General features: G+C 42.0%; 2 protein-coding genes and 1 long non-coding RNA gene across 3 annotated transcripts; 1 reads left to right on the top strand and 2 right to left on the bottom strand.

Moving 5' to 3' along the window:
- Positions 1 to 713: 713 nt before the first annotated feature.
- Positions 714 to 10,546, bottom strand: LOC308165454 (zinc finger protein 512-like). The gene is made up of 10 exons (XM_080539609.1): positions 10,463 to 10,546; positions 9,901 to 10,025; positions 9,136 to 9,222; positions 8,876 to 8,974; positions 8,111 to 8,278; positions 7,635 to 7,835; positions 3,822 to 3,923; positions 3,209 to 3,271; positions 2,892 to 2,990; positions 714 to 2,762 (listed from the first exon to the last, which is right to left on the bottom strand). The coding sequence occupies exons 1-10, from the start codon at positions 10,533 to 10,535 to the stop codon at positions 2,274 to 2,276; spliced, it is 1,506 nt and encodes a 501-aa protein (XP_080395735.1). The 5' UTR covers positions 10,536 to 10,546; the 3' UTR covers positions 714 to 2,273.
- Positions 10,547 to 10,836: 290 nt separating this feature from the next.
- On the bottom strand, positions 10,837 to 13,732 carry LOC308151845 (uncharacterized protein; the record flags this gene model as incomplete). Its single annotated transcript, XM_080524731.1, has 6 exons — positions 13,601 to 13,732; positions 13,214 to 13,269; positions 12,618 to 12,676; positions 11,596 to 11,795; positions 10,967 to 11,053; positions 10,837 to 10,856 (listed from the first exon to the last, which is right to left on the bottom strand). The coding sequence occupies exons 1-6, from the start codon at positions 13,692 to 13,694 to the stop codon at positions 10,837 to 10,839; spliced, it is 516 nt and encodes a 171-aa protein (XP_080380857.1). The 5' UTR covers positions 13,695 to 13,732.
- A 1,524-nt stretch (positions 13,733 to 15,256) lies between these two features.
- LOC308176030 lies at positions 15,257 to 20,113 on the top strand. Its single transcript, XR_013937995.1, has 5 exons — positions 15,257 to 15,372; positions 15,903 to 15,919; positions 16,204 to 16,395; positions 17,450 to 17,661; positions 18,454 to 20,113. It is a non-coding gene; the product is annotated as an uncharacterized lncRNA (long non-coding RNA).
- The last annotated feature ends 72 nt before the right edge of the window (positions 20,114 to 20,185 follow it).

Raw genomic sequence — 20,185 nt, 5'->3', positions numbered from 1 at the left:
CACAAAAGACCTGGAGAAAATCCACGTCAAATGCCTGGTATTCCTTAGCTCAGAGGGTATGTACCCCGGTCCATCAGCGGCCTGACTGGCGGACCCCGCGACCCAGGTTCGAATCCCTCATCCCCGCTATACAGTTACCCATTAACGCTAGCCTTTCTATAGACTTCATAACAAATAATACTTACCTAGTTGACCTCCTCCACGATCCAGATCGTTGCCAACTGCTAGAATAATCCACTGAATAGGGTGTTATTCTTCACTAACAGGTTTATAAATGTGGAAGTAGATCTGCACCGCCATGTTTGTTGTGACCGCGGAACTGCTGCCCCCTTTCGGGCGAAGTGGTGCATTGCTTGAGCGCATGCCTGCGATACACATTTCAGCCACAAGTGGGGGCCAAAGCTCTGCACACCGCAACTTTACTGTGCATTAATTCTGTGCGTAATTAACACTTCTCTTAGGAGAATAACATTGTTTATTATTTTGGTATTTCTTCATATTTTATTCCTTTGATAGAGGTTTGTACATAAACTGGCATTTTCTCAGGATTGTACAAGACGTTTGTTGACCCTGCAAAATCAATGCAGACAATTGAGTCACAAATGAAGTCTATGGAAATATTTTATTTCACCTCTTGATATAACACTGCTGTTGTTAGTTCATAGCAGCACATAAAAAAGTATAATAAGTAATATTTAATGTTTTCTAGTCTTGAAACAATACTTTTTCATGAATACAAATGTCCACAAACTTGTGAAATTAACTTTTTCTTTTCTTTTGTTTTTTTTTGTTTTTAACTAACAACAAAAACCATTGCAGACTGAACATACATCTTCGGAAGGAGTCTAGTTAGTGTCCAATGTTACAAATTAGGGCACTGTTTCACAAGATTAGGTTACGGAAACCTCAGCAGCAATTCATTTAATTCTGACATTAAAAAGTGCATGCATGATGCATCTAGTTTTGGTCTCAGGGATAATGGAGGACACTGAACTAAAAGGTGGTTGTGGAAGTTACATTTCAAAAGGCATCAACTGAAGGCCAATAATATGAAAGACCGGGACCCACTTTGAACAGAGTCAATCTCTAATGGAGCGTCGTTTGTATCATTTGAAGGTAGCAATTCTTTCTTCCTTGTTAAAAAAAAAAAAAAATGTATGTAGATATAATAAATCTATTCCTAAAGTTGTTGCTCAAACAGAGGTCACACAGGAATATCAACAACAAGAGAGAAGAATCAACAAAAAATACATTCATAAAACTGCAGGAACAGTACAGGGGGGCACAAAGGGAGTAATGGTGCATTCAAGTGCTCCTCTTTTATTTAACTCTGAGCTTTCCACAAAGATTTAGTGTAAGATGTAGCATAGAGCTCCTTATTTGTTAATTCTGAGAGAGCTCAAAGTGGGAACACAAGTTGCAGTGTTGAAAAATTCCTATTTCTGAGGAGCACGTGAATGCAGCATTAACTAAATAACAACTGCACCTAGTTCCATCCTGACTGAACATACACACACACAAGGTAACGCAGCTTCAAAACACCACTGACACACAACTGACGATCACTCACTGTAGTTCGACTTCATCCTGCATTACCATATATCACTAATCCAAGTTATAAAAAATTCAGGCTACATAAACACCACATGCTATTGGTTAAATATGCATTGGAGAGAAGAGGTCTGACAACATGTAAAGCAGGGATCTCCAACTGGCGGCCTGAGGGCCAAATGCGGACCGCAAACTGCTTTCTTGCGGCCCCTAGACTGATTCTGACTTCATACCAAAACCAGACTGGCGGCCCCCAGGCCATTAGAGTTGGAGACCCCTGATATAAGGGTACATAGGACGAGTGGTATGAAGTTATAGATCCATACACTAGGCACAGTCTGCACAAGCCAACAGATAACCACTTCTTCTCATAAACAGTACCCATTATTAGGAGTTAGAATAAAGTGTCAAATTCTAAGTAAACAGGAAGGGGGGAAAAAAGGTTATCAAATGTATTAAAAGAATAAGACACATTTAAAAGTTGGCTAAGACAACAGTTGAATAGTTACAGTTGAAACACATATACAGACTACATATCCCCGTGTTATACTGAAACCACTTATAGAGTTCCTCGCTTCAATCCACTAGCTCCAGAAGCAGGATATGAGGGAACGAGGGCCCTGTTTGAATGCTCTTAAAATGCCTCTTTCCTACCTCCCTTCCTTGAAGAAATCATTTCTCCCGACTTGACATGAGGGGAGGAGAAAATGTTTTAACATGACCTAGGTGTCACTCCTGGGTCGCTTGGCGAGGTCCGGCCGGGTCTCAATGATGCTGGGCCTCTTCAGAGCCCATTGGTCGTGCTGTGTCTGTCCCTCGGGCTCTTCTGTCTCTGATTCGCTGCTGGAGCTAGTGCTGCTGCTGCTACTGTGGCTGTCACTCCCGCTGAACTCATAGCAGTCCTTATGTTTCCCGCTCCCCCTCCCCTTCCCCCTCTCCCTCCTCTTCCCCTCGGTCGCTCCATGTTTGTCCTGAGGTGTTGGCTCAGGCCCCGGCCCCCCCGGGGGGGCTCTCCTGTCCTGCGGCCAAGCCTCAAGGCCTGGGGTGTAGGGGAGAGGGGCTGGGGGGTGTTGGTTGTGGAGCTGGGGGTGAGGGTTGGGGTGGTGGTGGTGGTCAGTGGGCTCGTCCATATTGTGTAACACCTCCTTAGGCTTGGTCTTCAGAAGCTTCTCAAAGTTCTTGGACGCTTTCTTGTTCACCACAAACCAGTCCTGTCCAAACACAGGGAGTTCAGTGTCGTTGGTACAAGTCGACAGTCAACGCTATCGACACAAACTGCAACGCTGTCGGATATCAATTTGATGTTGCCATTTGGTGTAAGCGTAAGCTATATCCCTTACCTGAGAGTGGACAGAGTTGATGTGGTACTTCACCCCACTCTCGGAGTTGAATTCTTTGTCACATATCAGACATTTGTATTTCCCTGCTTCAAAGTCACCCTGCATGAAAAGAATAAGCATTGAATTCATCTTTCAATGAGTCGCCTTAAATGGGTTATTTGACTCTGCTTACATTACAATGTAATAAAATGGTTGTGAAAATTGTCAACATATTTTCAAATTACAGACTTTCTTTACACTATATACAGTACAGTATGGTGAAATACTTCATTGTGTAGATGAGAGGCGCTTTAAAAGTGAAAGAATTGATTCTGTACCCTTGTGCAGAGGCCCAGATGAGCCTTCAGGCCAGACACACTGGTGTACACCGAGTCACAACCCTGAGGAAAACAAAGATTCAATGTGTCTCTAATGTCATTGCACAACACAGCTACAGTATACACTGTGCCTTTTCTGTCGCAGTGCCCTTACACTGTAGAATAGCATCCCCCTCTCAATCAGATCTGCCCCCTCCATCGATCCCTTTAAATCCAGGCTTAAAACATACTTATATTCTTTAGCGTTTCCTTAATGTGGTTTTGATTTGTTGTTCTTTATGTACTTTTTATGTATGTCTTTATGCTTATGTTATTGAGAATGTATATATGGTGATTTTATTGCTTTTGTTGTGATTTTAATCCATGTACACCACTTTGGTCAGCGCAATTTGTTTTAAACGTGCGTTATAAATAAAGATGACTTGACTTGACAAGAGTGAGTAAAAAGTCTACTGTAGAATGTAGCGGAGGTGATTTGGAATCACACTCTGGTGACGAGGTATAGCCCTGTCCTGAGACAGACCTTGAGGATGCCAATGGTAGACGATTGGGTCTTCCGTGTGTGTGGGAGAATGACAGATCATTCAGAAGTCCATGGGTGGTGGTACTCTACCTGGTTTGGACACTGCACTTTCCTCTGCAGCTTCACTTCATTCTTCCACTTCCTGAGGACCTCCTGACTGAAGGCAGGCAGCCCTGGGCGTGCGTATTTCAGCTGTGGAGCACAAGAGGACAATACCCATCAAGTTGGACAATGGAAGGCCATGGGGATGCGAAAAACACACAAACATTTATGGCATTTAGCAGACGCCTTTATCTAAAGCGGTTTACAACAAATACATTTGTGACACGGTTTCATTAAAAGGTCCGCATCTCGGCAATTGTGAAACCTCGCAATCGAGCCAAACAAGTCTTGTTGTGAAAAAAATAGTTTTCCGGTTTTTGGCATAGGACGACAAACGAAGCGATGAAGAACCCACTCGATATCATATCCAACAGTTTTACATTCACTAAATACCTACATTTAGTTAGCAAAGTCGGGTGGGGGGTATTAGTGTGGCAGTGTGTGTAGCCACGCCCACCCCAGCTGTATGTAAGGAGCCATGTGCGTGCGTGTGGATCTGTTGACAAGTTTACAAGATGGAGGCTGAAGCTCTCGCTAATGCTATCAACAGAATTTCAAAAGCAGGCAGAAATATCGACAGTGGGCAATTAATGAACTCCTTCATATTGGACTATACATAATGGGAACTCCGAACTCCGAATCTGAGATGACAGATGACAACGGAATGTTAGACATTGATCTCCAAATCAGTTCACTATTCTTGGGACAGTCGTCTGCAGACAGACCTTCTGCTGTGTTCTTGGGTAAGTTTTAGTGAGTTACATGTGTTGTTTACTAGGATTTTGTGTTGTTTACTTAGGATAGCCAAACAGTTATTTGTTGTTTTGTGAGTAAGGTAGATAGCCCCGTTGTTAGCATCAGTTATCAAACCACTGAAACTGCTCACCACAATTATGCCACCCCTCTACAAAACTAATAGGAGATGGTGGGAGGAAGAAATAGGTTGTCAAAGATAAAACATAATGAATAAATACATTTGTTGCAGACCTACTAAACATGCAACATAGTGTAATATGTTTCATGCACCATTTTAGTGTCTTTGTGTGTACCAGCTAGCCAAACAAGTGTTAGCTTGTTAGCTAGCTAGCTAGCTTTGTTAGAGATATAATAGATTATAGAAAAAGTAAATGCTTTTGTAATGAACGATAATGTTGTGTGGAATCAAAAATAATGATTAATTCATTGATATGTAGATTTGCTGTAGAATAATACTGTGAATTTAAATTATTTCACTAGCCTACTTCTTACACTGAGGCCCTGTCCACACCTATACGTTTTTTTTGATAAACGTTTTTCGTATATAAAAATATTACCGTCCACACCAACATGTTTAAACGCAATATAAACACTGTCATTGAGCATTCCACACCAGTAGTCGGCGATATAATATTATCCCCATAGCCCCGCTGGCCAATCAGACGCCTCTGTCTCTCAATGTTCTCGATCATTAACTGTGCATTTATCTGTAAACAGGTTAAAAGTCCAGTTAACAGTGAAAGAACTAGAAGCACTTTGTTCACATCCATTTTCCTCGCTTGTGTAGCCTCGAACACCGTTGCCTGTTGTAATAGTAGTTACTGGTGCTAGGATATGACGTTGGAGGGAACAGCAAGCAGCTGCAGTGCGCATGATCATAGAAATCTACGCGCATGATGACGTGACGAATACAAAAAGCTCCGTCTATCTCGTCCACACGTCAAAAATATACGGCGAATATACAGCGTTTTTAAACATCTTCACTCTGGCAGGCGTTTTTAAACATCTTCGTTTTCAGGGGGCAAAAACTCGTTTGCATCTGGACGAACCCCCCAAAACGAATATAAAAATCCACGTTTATCAAAAAAACGTATAGGTGTGGACAGGGCCTGAGTCTATGGAAAACCTACACTAGAGAAGTGTCCACACCTCTGACCTGAAATGTGTATTACAGAATGACAAGGTGAGAGGTTCTGAGAGATGACACCTTGATGAGAGTCACCAGCACTTCAGGTATTTGTCTTTGTCATTGTATAAGCAATTCTATTTTATGAAGATAATAGTAGGCTATTTCGTTAAAAGTGGTGTTGGTAACAGAGGGCAATCATTTTAAATGTACTGTCTTATTTTTTTATTACAGCTTTGATGCCCATATGGGATGGGAAGGAACTACACCGAAGTCCCACTAGATGCTTTATGGACTATAATGATAAATGCATGCACACAGACACAACATTATTATTTTTTACCATTCTATTATTGTATTGCTCAATTGTATCTTGCCTAATTTTTTCCATTGCCATGAATTTTACTTTGTACTTGTAATGGGATGTAATAAACTTTTGGCACATAAAAAAATCATGAATCTTGAATTATTATTATTATTATTATTATTGTTGTTTAGCTATATAAACGTGTCAGCCCTGCAATTTTGTTTCCTGAGGGTTAGCTGACAACCCCACTGACAGATGACAGGTAGATAATGACAGGTAGTGTAATGGGGGAGTGGTTGTCTTGAGGGTGTGGTTGTATTGAGTGATTAGGGTGGAGTTAACCAGCTATTGTTCCCACCCATTACCTCTGTGAAAAACGTCTCTGAAGACTTTGAGGCTGGATATCTCAGTACGGTGGTTCAGGGGGTATCAACATTCAAATATCCATGACTTCTTCAACTTGTTTCAGATTTCAATGTATGACACATCATTTTAAAGCTTACAATCTATCCTTTCATAATCTGGAAAAAAACTGAAAAAAGATTTTGCCCTACTTGCGGACTTTTTAACCATGCCCTGTCACATTTGTGACAGCAGCTGGTGAAAGCGGGAACAAGTCGGCAACCGACTAAATGTTCTGACTTTTATTCTGAAAAGTTTAAATCAATTTTCACCACTTTGTTGTTATATTGCAATGTTTCGGCTTGGTTAGCGAATGTGTCGTTGATTTTCAACAACGTTGAAATTGTGTCACGTTCTAATGCTTTGGTCCGCATAATGGGATCCGATGTAATGATCAGACTTTTCTTTTGAAAAATTTGAATACATTTCTGCATTGTTGAAAATCAATGACAGATCGCTAATCAACTAACACAGCTTGTTTTGTGAGCCTGCTAACAATGTAAAGTAGAGTTATAGTTGCAGTAGCAGTGGGGATTACTCACCGAATCCATTGCCTTGCAGTATTTTGGCTTGAGTAGCGAGTTTGTGTTGTGATTCTCAACAACGTTGAAACGTAGTTCCGTGTTTCAAAAGAAAAGTTCAAACATTTTGATTGGTTGCCAATATGAGGACCAAAGCATTAGAACGTGTCACAATTTGTTTACATTTTTCCAAATAAAAGTCTGAAAATGTTGATTGGTTGCCGACTTGTTCCCGCTTTCTCCAGCTGCTGTCACATTGTCTAAGTAAGTGAATCATCTATCCATCAGTCACCGCAAGAAAAAGTAATCTATGCTAAGGCCAGGGGCCATTGGCATTCACAATGCTAGAAGGAAGAATTTTTATTTTTATTTTATATATTTACATTTACAGAGAAACTGTCCAGGGGGGTACAGGGGATGAAGAGGTCTTAGGAGGGACAGTTAGGGTGTAGCCTGACACAGGTGTTTGTAGACATGCGATCTTGTGGTCACTCAAGATGTTTTCGGCACCTCGCTGCAGACAGAGGTATACCATTAAGCACAGATCTAGGATCAGCGTAACCTTCCCAAAGGCTGGCAGTTAGGAGGGTTAGGCATAAGGTGTGGGGTTAGTGTTAGTGTTTAAAATCTGGATTTTAGGAGAGACACAGCTGTACCTACTGGTGACGACCATGGAGTGCTACTCTCACCTTCTTGTCGTCGGGGACCAGGTCTCTCTGGACCTTCCTCTTGGGCCACTCCTTGAGCAGCTCCTCGTTGGCGATCTCCTGCAGGTGGAAGACGGCCACCTGGGCCGACATGCGCTTGACCCTGCCGCTGGAGGTCCTCTCTGGGTTGGCCTCCCTCTGGATCTGGGCCTTCACCTCCTCCTCCTCCGCCGTCTGGGGGGCCTGGAAGGGGACGAAACAGCCAGCATTGGAATTACAGGAGGTGGCTCAGCACCCCCCATATCATGCGTGTAATATATAGCCAATAATAGTGCTATACTGTAACCTAATACACACACACGTGCACACACGCACACACACACACACACACACACACACACACACACATACACATAGACACTCCTATATACATGCGTGCACTGTAAAGGGGATTTTGGGGGCACTGTAAGAGGGTACTGTAAGCATCTACACGCTGTGTTCTGTCCTGACAGACTCACTGGGCCGTGCTCGGACCTCAGGTGGTACTCCAGGCCCGCCTTAGACTTGTAGGCCTTGCCACAGTGTCGACAGTTGAGCAGCAGCTTCTCCAGCTCCGACTCCTCCTTGCCACACTTCTTCATGTGGTACAGGTAGCCCATGATACTGGTAAAACTACCTGTGCAGCCCTGGGACAGACGGTCATGTAGCAGACGGTAATGAAACAGGCGTTAATGAAACAGACAGTAATGAGACAGACGGTAAAGAAACAGATGGTAATGAAGCAGACAGTAATGTAGCAGGCGGTAATGAAACAGGCGGTAATGAAACAGGTGGTAATGAAACAGAGAGTAATGTAGCAGACGGTAATGAAACAGGTGGTAATGAAACAGAGGGTAATGAAACAGGCGGTAATGAAACAGGCGGTAATGAAGCAGGAGGTAATGAAGCAGGCGGTAATGTCATCATTGACTGTAACACAACTGCAGCCCTGTAATGTAACAGAACACAACACTCCAGTATCTAAGCACCCACAATGGAAGCATTTTAAACCACCACGTTTACCAGACCCCTCATACAAAGTTTAACACGAGTGCTGTATAGTTTCAATGAAATTCAGATATATAATACTGTAGTGGTTGTATGAGTTATTGTAGTAGTGGTTGTATGAGTTATTGTAGTTATTGTAGTAGTGGTTGTATGAGGTATTGTAGTAGTGGTTGTATGAGGTATAGTAGTAGTGGTTGTATGAGTTATTGTAGTAGTGGTTGTATGACTTATTTTACCTCTTTGGAGCATTTTAATTTGCCCATCCTCTTCAGAACCTTCCTCAGCTTCTCCTTCACTGACTGTTCGTCCAGGCCATTCCCGTCCTCTGGCGAGGGCTGGAGAAACCAGACGATTATAAGACAAAGACAAAGATAGTATAGTGTACCATAAGGTGGCACACTAGCATCAGTTGGGATTGGGGCCATCAAGTTGTTGTGGCCTGCCATGAGATGGTGCACTACCATCAGTTGGGGGTGGAGGAGTGGGAAAGGCTTACCAGGTTATTGTGGTCTGCCATGAGGTGGTACTTCATCCCTGTAGAAGACTTGAGCTGTTTCCCACAGTGCTGGCACGTGAAGGGATTCTACAACAAGTGCAGACCAGAGAGATGCATACGGAACTGTTATACTGTCGGCTATATCAGTTAAGTTATGAGAAGTTTCAGTTAAGTTTTGCCTGCTGCAATAAGGCTGTACAACTCCTCCTCTGGCTGGAGGTGATCAGAGTCAGGCTGGAGGATGTTAAATTCTACTGTATATAAATTTTTCAGATGTCTATTAGGTCTATCTTTATTTTTATTTTAGTCTACTATTCAATTGTCACTTTATTTTGTTGTTGTTGTTTGTGGTCTGAGCTGCTGTAACGCCAGAATTTCCTATCGGGCGGGGATCTATCTATCTATCTATCTCTATCTCTCTCTCTCTCTCTATCTATCTATCTATCTATCTCAGCAGAAGCAAAAAACCCAGTGTCTGTGTTACGAGAGAACATAGAATATGCTGTGTAGTAATGTGTTGCCATGGTATAGTACAGTGTTACAACATTATCACTATGATTTAATATCATAACTACATATTCTGGGTGTTGTGTGTGAGTCAGTGTTTGTGTGTCTGTATGTCTGTGTCTGTCTATGTTGATGTATGAAGGAGTGGGTGGGACAAAGAGTTGTGAACAAAGTGTACATTGTGAAACGGAAATCAATCTAAGATAATTCTACAAAATAAAAATAACATGTTCTGAGGTAGTGGTGAGGCGTACTCACCACCCGGCAGGACTCCATGTGTTTCTTCAGTCCCTCCACAGTCTTCCTGGACACACTCTTACACTTCGGACACGTCACTCGGCCTTTACCCAGGATCTGCAGCTGCCAACGCTCCTCTTGACTTCCTGTTGAGATCCAACACATTATAATGCCAACATCCTTACATCCGACCTCCTCCCTCCCATGTGTTCGGAGAGGGAGGTGGGAAGAGAGGACACAAAGGAATCGAGCAAAGAATTTTGAGATTCAACGATTCTGGTGACCTGTAGGGTGCGTCCTCATAGTCTATAGTGGCTTCCTCATCTCATCTCCTGTCCTCCATCTGCACAGATCTGATGGGACTACTTAAAAAACAATAAAACAAATACGCACCTGCCAGGAATTTGGTTTTTGTCTACTTCACTAGTTCAGATGAGATGACATGATACTTTATTGTTTGCTTGTGCAGAAATATGTTTTGCATATCGCATAAAGTTTAGTAAAAGGACACAATGGAGGGAAGGAGACTAGGAGAGGAGACTGAGAGAGGAAGCCACTTTAGACTGTTGCTAGGCTCTCTCACCTAGGGGGTAGATGGGAGGCTCCTTCTTGGTTACGAAACTCTTGGTTTTCTGTTCTTCCAGAGGTGGAGCCATGGGACTGCTTTGGCTGTACCTGCTGCTAACAGGAGGTGAAGCTGTGTCACAGGAAAAAGGGGTTAGAGGTGGCCTGGCCTAGTGGATAGTGAGCTGGACTGGTGATCAGAAGGTCATGAGTTCAAATCCCACCTGGGAACACCACCACTAGTGTGCCCTTGAGAAAGGCACCTAAATTACTCCAGGGAGACCCTGTAATCTCTAATTATAAAAGCATCGTTAATGGTTAAAATGTACATTTGATACACAAAAACAAGAGAGGCACTGTATCCGAGATTCAGAAAACTTTATTGTCCCACTCTCAATTGGGCAATTGGTTAGCTGTATAAAAAAACATTATACACATTAGAAAACACATGCCCCGACACCCTGGGCACATTTCCACTCTATGCACTTACAGTAGCGTTTCCGGGAGGAATGTAATAACTTACCTGGTGATTCTCTAACTTCCTGGGGGAAGGTGGTACCAGAAGGTGTGCTGTGCACCTCCACTCTCTGCATCTTCTTCAGAGCGAAATCTGAGGGAGGACAGATTTGTAACATTCAGTATTATCTAAACTGCCGACTAACACACACACACACACACGAAATATGGCAATACTCAAGACGACTAACTGATCTGAAAAGATTGCTTGGCCCATACCTCTGTCTCTGTCTCTGTTTGTGTCTGGGTTGGGCCAGGGGTCCTGGGGTCTGTCTCTGCTTGTGACTGGGCCCGGGCCTGGGTTGGGCCAGCAGTGTTGACCTCTGTCCCTGCCCGAGTCGGTAGGGCTTGTCCAGCCACTCTGAGCTCTCTCTCGACCTGTCTCTGGTGGGCCTGGGTTGGGCCAGCAGTCCTGAGGTCTTCCTCTCTCTCTGCCTGCGTCTGGGCCTGGGTTGGACCAGGAGTCCCGACCTCTCTCTCTGTTGGTGTCTGGGACTGACCAGCCACTCTGACCTCTCTCTCTGCTGTTATCTGGATTAGGCCATGAGTCTTGAGGTCTGCCTCGCTCTCTGCTTCTGCCTGAGTCTGGAGGGCCTGGGTTTGGCCACGAGTCCTGGGGTCTGCCTCTCTCTCTGCCTGTGTCTACAGGAGTTGGGTTTGGCCAGGAGTCTTTAGCCACCAGCCTGTGAGGAAGTCTTGCCGGGGGCGGGGCCAATGGAGGCTCCTCAGTCCCATTGGCTACGCTGAGGCTGGATGACACCACGGAGCCACATGATGATTCGCTGGCCGAGTCGTCCATTGCAGTGCCCATGGGGACGTTCTGCAGATCCTCGTACCTGCTCAGAAATGTTTACGTTTACGTTTGGGGCATGGGTCATAGTGGTGGCCTAGTGGATAGTGAATTGGACTGGTGATCAGAAGGTCACATTGTAACCTGTACAGCATTTTGCACTACCTGACTACTACTTGAACTTCCTGTACTGTACCACATCTGCACTATATTGCATATTGTATGACATTGCATCTCATCTCATTGTAACCTGCACAGCATTTTTTGCACTACTGTTCTACTGCAGTATGACTGGTCCCCCTGTAGTACAACTACCATCACTTTATCACTTTATTACCTGCTTATTCTACTTTAGTTTTTATTACTTACCTTACTTATTTTACTTTATTCTATTATTGTTGATTTTGTATTCTGCTGCAATGCCAATGTCGAAGAACCTGAGCCTAAGAATTTTACTCTTGTTTACCCGTTCAATGGATGTAATAAAAGCAATTCTGATTCTGATTTTGATTCTGATTCATGAGTTCAAATCCCACCTGGGAACGCCACCACTAGTGTGCCCTTGAGTAAGGCACTTAGCCTTAAATTACTCCAGGGAGACTGTCCCTGTAATCTCTAGTTGTAAGTCGTTTTGGATAAAAGCGTCTGTTAAATGGTTAAAAATATAAAAACGTTTAAAGTGCATTTTATACATTGTCACAATACACTGTACAATAGAATTGTATGTTTTGAACAGTCCATAACTCCCATTTGTGCAATGACAAAAATAAGTTAAATTCTACGACTACAAAACAATAACTAGATTACTAGGTATTAACATGTAAACAAAATGTTACTCATTACAATTTTCACAAGTTTAGATAATTACCTTTTTCTCCCGTATGTTCGTTTCATCTTCTGGGCCGCCTGGGTTTGCGAGTCATAGTTCTAGAACATTCAAGAACAGAACTGTCAAGTAGAGATCTAGTCTGGCACAGTTAGGCCGGGTTGCACAAACATGGATTAAATTAATCCTGGTTTAGGCTTAATCTAGGGTTAGTAAATCTAGGGTTTAAACTGGTTTATAATTAGAGTTAAGTAAAGAGTTATGGCTTAAAAACTAGAATATGGATCATCATCTAGACATTAAGGCAGGCATTAAGATTATCTTTACTCTTCATATCTAATATATAATTATACTTCTACTACTAATATATTCCATTTAGCTTTAATCCAAAGCGATTTACATTGCAGTGAGCATAGATTGTTCAGTATATATGGTCCCAGCGGGAATCAACCCCACAATCTAAGCGTTGTTAGCACCATGCTCTATAACTGAGCCACAGAGGACCACATATCTCCTTTGAATTCATCCACAGAGACATTGTATAATTTCCTTGGTTGAATTGACAAATGGTATTCATATGTGTTATTATTACTAATGTACTTTTTCTGAATCAGAGAGCTGATGCTTTGTTTTCTTACCCTAGGAGATCCGATCACACTCATCTCACAGGCTCGATCCGGCACCCTCTGAACAACTGTTGGATAATGCACACATTAGCCTGGATCCTACTAGCCCTGTAGTAAGGCACATTCTATGGACACCACTATTAAAAGAGGGAGAGAGCATAGAAACAGAAGCAGAGCATATACAGCTCTGTGAGGGTCAGCATCAGAGAGACACAAGCATGGAATCCGCATGGAGACTAATTAGGCAAGGCATTAACTTAGATTGAGGACATTTGCAATCGCAACAGGTTACAGAATAATTTGAAAATAGGCCTATGATAGTAGCTGTAGAACTCCTCAACAACATCTACCAACATCTAATGGCCAAGGCCCTGACTAAAAAAAACGTGTGACATTTACCTGGCAGTGGAACGCCACTCTTCTGTTTGGGCTGTGAGGTCTTCCTCTTCCTTGGCACGTACAGACCTGACATGTTGCCGTGTGTGTGATCCATGACTGTAGTGGTAGTCTACACCTCACACAAATCAGTACTGCAACACAGAACAACAAAACAGAGGGCCTGAACAATTCTACTGGACATACGGGACATACAGTATAGGGGTGGGCTACTGAGTCTTGTGTCTAGAGGACATCAAAAGACATACTTAAATCAAATCAAATCAGATTTGATTAGAAGACATACTCATGTCATTTGACTTGTGCATGCAGCCCCAGAGCATGCATCATCATCATCATCATCATCAATGTTGCAAATAAGCCTCCAATATTCTCAGTATGGATATACAGAACATCTATGTAGGCCTATTAGCTATTTAATGAATAAAAATGACGTGGCATACCAACCCCTATAGATATGAACACACGATTATAGCCCCATGCAGGCTAATATGAACTCCTTGGTGCTCAATTCAGTGCTGCACACTAGTGTCAACCTACTCGAGGAGTGAGATAGCGGCGTGCAGAGCCAGAGCAAGAACCACCATCATTGTCCGCGAATAGCCACACACACAGACACACACAACACGGGGTACGCTTGAAGCGACGTCAAGACACATCTTCTGGGGATACAATGAAATCATTGCCATCGCTGGACACCGCGTATTAGAGGAACTCAATCAACTTGGCTACAATGTGAGCCACCTACGGATTTGATTGTTTGTTACAGTGTAATGACTATACGTACAGTAGTACCCCTCACTCCCCTTTAGCAAGGTTAGCCTCCATTCCCCTATCCGTTCCCTTCTGTCTTTCTCTCGTCAATGATCCGCACAACCATTCCTTGCTTTTCCCTAGGCTAATTTGAATCGAAAAATCCGCATCGTAATGATAATATTTCCAATATCTAATGCAGTTCAGACAAACGAATTCACCATATTGCATACCCTCGGCGAGATTACTTCATTCCTGAAACGCCCTCTTGGCAGTGACAACAAATGATATTCGCATCTCATTCACCACCGACTCTACAAGGGGCGGAGCCTCGCAGCCAACCAGTGCGAACAGGTTTATTATTGAGAGTCCACATCACAGTGTGCAGATTTAAGATCAGCCACTTGTATATCTTTTTTTTTTTTTTTTACATGAATTCATGAGTAAGTCCTGATTCCGAGACAGTGTCTAATGAACAGATTTCTGACATATTAATAATATTTGTTTGAGGAATAGGCCAAAATAGGATTGGTCACTTATTTTGTTTTAAAATGCCATGTTATAAGGGTAGTGTGACATTTCTAACGGATTTCAATGGGAACGGTGCTGAACTGTTTAGACAGCGTGCAGGCTAGGTGCACGATCTCCCTACTTCCTGAAAGGCAACTGGGATGAACATATCCTGTCTCACTCTATTGGTTTAATTGATTAATCAGCTGTGCACTGTGTGTTCCAACAGTTTACCGCACAGCTGATTAATCAATTAAACCAATAGAGTGAGACAGGATATTATGTTCATACCAGTTGCCTTTCAGGAAGTAGGGAGATCGTGCACCTAGCCTAATCAACGTCAGATCAATCCCATGTGAGCAGTTGTATTACCATACACCGCCACTCCCGTTTTCTCAAACTACAGATAGCTCTTTTTACTTTCACTTTCCTTCAGCCTTTGAGACGAATCTCACCGAGTCTGCAATGATAATTCCGCAAAATCAAACAACATATCAAACCATGGCCGTAGGGTAAGTCAACTTTTCTATTAAAATCAATGTATTTATGGGTGTAATGTATAATATATATAATATATAATTTTTTTTTTTTTACTGAAATAGTTCAACATTATTCTAAAATGTATCCTATTGTATTTGCTGTAAACATCTAGGCCCACACGGAAGTTAATGACGTGTAAATGAAACAGACTACTTCACGTCGAGAGAAATATTGAACCTCAACAAAATATGCCACGAGTTATTCGACTACCCCGAAAATATAAACGATAACAACAAGTATTAATAATTAGCATAGGTCAATATGGCGCAATATGTTGTGACGAAGTTACGGAAATATAATGTGCCGTTATGAGATTACATCAACAACAACACAACATAGACTATGTCCATCTATTCAGACTATCGTATATTGCTCTAATGTTCTCTCACATTCACATTCCGATTGTGGTCAGTTGAAGAGTTCACACTGGCACTGCTTCCTGTTAGGTTGTTGAGTGACTAAACTGATTATCACCTTGTCTGTTTATCTATCTTCCTGACAGACCCCAGCCAGGAGACAGTAAGTATTTTTAAAATTGAATATTAGAAAAAGTAATCATGAATATATCTATATAAATATCATATACATGATGCTATATATAATATTTATTGTTAGTATATCATGAAATAATAATTTTATTAAATAAGGATTACCTATTCATTTAATCTATAAAGCGTTTGTCTTGTTAGAGGAAACTATTGCATCATGTTGGCTTTTATAACATGCCAACACATTTAACAGGGATGAGGAGTGTAAACCCAAAACCTCAAAACACCTCACAGACCGTTTCTGTCTCTCTGTAGTGCCAATGAGGAAATTCTTCAGTTTGAAGACTGGGAATACGATGGGGTCTGATGAGAAAGTTATAAAGAATCTGAGCAGAAAAGGCCTAACTGAGGTGAAATCACTGGAGGAGAGTGATATCATCCTGGTGTTCTGTCCCATCGTCTCTCGGGCTGGGACTGACATTGAAGCAGCAGAGAAGGAGATTCCAGGTAATTCAGTTAGATAAGAAGAAATATTTTATATTACATGAAAATAGTTTTTGTAACCGATTCTTCTTTACCTAGCTTGAGTTGAAATTCCTTAGTGATAGTCATGTTTGCACATTCTGTATTACGATTAAGCTTTCATCATTACTGTATTTATTTCTCTAACACTGTAAGTTGTAATGTAAACCCCTCAAAAAAAGTTTGGAAACGTTATTTCAGTCGATTCTTCCTCCCCTTTAATAATACCAATTGGTATTGTATTTTATAGCGTTGGAAAGCCTGATTAGTCACCTTTACAACGAGGTACAACTTGTAAGGATCATGCATTCGTGGAATGAGTAACCAATTTTTTTTTGTCAAAATCCCCTGCAATATTCTTCTGTTGGTATTCACTCTCGTTTTGAGCTTCAAGTGCTGGCAGGTGTATACCAGTCACAGGTGTGAATGGCACCTAATTGACAGGAATGATATTCTGGAGCCAGTGGCGATCCCATATCTCCAGAATCTGGGACCTAACTCCATCCTCCATGATGACAACGCTCGCCCCCACAGAGCCAGGATCATCACAGAGCACCTCCAGAATTTGGGAGTGGAGAGGGTGGAATGGTCTGCAGTGTGTGACCAGGCTGGTGACCTGCATGAGGAGGTGCCAAGCTGTTGTGACTGCGTATGGATCTTCCACACGCTACTGAGGTCCCTGACAGTGTAACATTTATAAAGTGTAAAAATTGCCAATATGTGTTGTTTTTTCCTTATTACTGTGGGAGAGTGCAATCATCCAATCCACCAAGTTACTCAAAACGAGAGTGAATACCAACAGAAGAATATAGGGGATTTTGGCAAATATCTTTGGCCCGCTACCCGCACGTTTAGCTGTGTTGCTCATTCCACGAATGCATGATCCTTAGAGTTGTACCTCATTGTAAAGGTGACTAATCAGGCTTTCCAACGATATAAAATACAATACCAATTGGTATTATTAAAGGGGAGGAATAATCAACCGAAATAACGTTTCAGAACTTTTTTTGAGGGGTTTATTTTGTTTCTCTTTTAACAGTTGGTAAACCTGTCACTCTGGTGGTGCTGCATCACACCTTCAACCCAGACTACACTGTACCTGACAGCAGCAGACTAGTGACCAGACGTGATGTCATACTGACAGTGGACTGTCTGTTCCATGAGACCAAAGAGAGAGAGGGAGGACTTCTGAATTGTCAGCGCAATGACGATGCTGTCCAAGAGATTCTGTGGAAACTGAATGTACTTCAGGTATTGCATCAAATCATAACCATCTTGATACAGTATAACTCTGTGTAGATACACTATATGGACAAAGGTATGGGGACACAATTATTGTCTGGGGCTGTTTTCATGGTTTGGGCTAAGCCCCTTAGTTCCAGTGAAGGGAAATCTGAATGCTACAGCATACAATGAGACTCTAGAGAATTGTATGCTTCCAACTTTGTGGCAACAGTTTGGGGAAGGCCCTTTCCAGTTTCAGCATGACAATGCCCCCATACACAAAGTAAGGTCCATAATGCCAGGGTTTGCCGAGTTTGGGCTGGGATAAATTGACTGATAAATTGACTGATAAATTGACTGGCCTGACCTCAACCCCATCGAACACCTTTGGGATGAATTGGAACGCCGACTGCGAGCCAGTCCTTCTCGCCCAAGATCAGTGCCCGACCTCATTAATGCTCTTGCGGCTGAATGGGAGCAAATCCTCGCAACCAAAATCTAGTAGAAAGTCTTCCCAGAAGAGTGGAAGCTGTTATAGGAGCAAAGGTGGGACCAACATATTAATGCCCATGGTTTTGGAATGAGAAGTTCAACAAGCACAGTATGGGTGTGATGTTCTGGTGTCCCAATACTTTTGTCCATATAGTGTAGATACTTATGTTCACAGCCATATGTTACAGATAGAGACAGAAACACAATGCCACAACACACAACACAGTAACATCACACTACATCAGTGTAACAGATGACAACCGTGTTCTTTAGATGATGAACTGTGCTTTGAGAACGTATAATTATTTTTCTCTTGTTTTCTTGCAGACCAATCCGACTTCTCCGAAAAAGTTCTACAGAAATGTAGTTCTTGTGGTTATTGGTGTTACAGTCATCGCTTTGATTGTGATCATTCCATTAACATTACATTATAAAGGGCGTTTGTAGGTGAGTAGGGTGAGGGGGATTGGGGGGAGAGGGAGAAGAGGGTAGGGAGAGGTACTGTAACTGAGTGTCATCGGCATAACAGTGTTCCTACAGACATCATCATCATCAACAACAACAACAACAACCAAATGTACAGGATATGAGCCAAGCATTGTCTCAAATATGGCATGACTCTGTTGTTATTGACATCTGAGCAGGAATTATGGCTTCTCCTCTGTGTATGATGATGTCATATACCAAATGGAAGTACACAGCAACGGGCCTGGGTGGTGAACTGTATGAATGACATGATGTATGAAGGGCATAACAGAGAAAACACATTGATTGAATAGATTAGAAAATAATACTGAATGTGCATGTCTATCAACAACAACAACAACAACACAACATAGACTATCTATGTCCATCTATTCAGACTATCGCATATTGCTACACTGTAAAAAACAACAACTACGCTTTATTCAGTAGAGTTAGTATTCTGAATATTCTTCAAGGTTGCCTTGAATTTTTAGATATTCTCAAAATAAAATAAAAGCATTTCCTCTTATACATCAGCTATTCAATTATGTGACTATAGAAATACACCAACAAATCTGAAAAAACGTACTTTACTGTTGAGTCACAAAGCCATCACTTTTGTTTTCTTTTTACTATTGCCAGTATAACACTTTTGACTTCACTATCTGTCCACTTTCTCACCTGGTTCTTCCTGCTCTCTCTCTCTCTGTCATCTCCATCCTCATGTCTCCCTCTTGCCCCAGTGACAATCACACACACAAAAATATTGTATTCAAATAGAAAATGACATAATCTGATAATAAATAAAGCAAACACAGTATTTGTGACATAAATAAATGTATCAGGAGGTTGGGAAGAATCCACATTTGATAACAGTATATCAATACACTGCTTAGTTATGTGAAATCATTGTGGAGTCCACTACAATGAATGTGGGCAAAACTGAAGCTGCCTTGGCATTATAACTACAGTATGTGGTCTTGACTACCTGTCCACTTTCTCACCTGGTTCTTGCTCTCTCTCTGTGTGCTGACTCCATCCTGCTCTCTGTCCTTCTCCCTCTCTATCCTCCTCTCTCCCTCTTTTGCTGTCAACCAAAAGGCAAACACAAGAACCAGAGTATTTATAATCTAATAAGAGGTATAAATTGATCCATATCAATTCATAACATTATTCTCATTGAATATTGGGTTGCTATGGGCAATGCAGTCAGGTAATGTCATTTTGACCTTACTCTCGCACCTGAATCTTGTTTTATGTCTAGGGGAAAACAGACATTTCCAATGAGTGAGGGTTTGTTCCAATGCTTCAATCCACTGTCCATGTACTGTAAATATACGATAAAGCCCACGAGCAGATATGGTTCTGCCATGATTCATAGTGGCCAATTAGGGGGAGGTCTCTGGGATTTGGGAAAAGTATATGTGATGGAACTGAATAAATCATCACTCTTCTCTGAGACTGCCTCAGATGAGGGTCCAGCTGCTGCAGCACTGCTGTGTACTCTACTTGTGATCTTCAATAAACTATCACTGTGCAATATTTAGAGAAAATCTCCTGCGTATTTATTGGAGCTGTTCAACAAAAGAACCAG

The sequence above is a fragment of the Nansenia antarctica genome, assembly GCF_963989245.1.
Source record: "Nansenia antarctica genome assembly, chromosome: 1".
NCBI lineage: Eukaryota > Metazoa > Chordata > Actinopteri > Argentiniformes > Microstomatidae > Nansenia > Nansenia antarctica.
The sequence above is the reverse complement of the archived record's forward strand: the minus strand, read 5'-3'. Positions and strand labels throughout refer to the sequence as shown.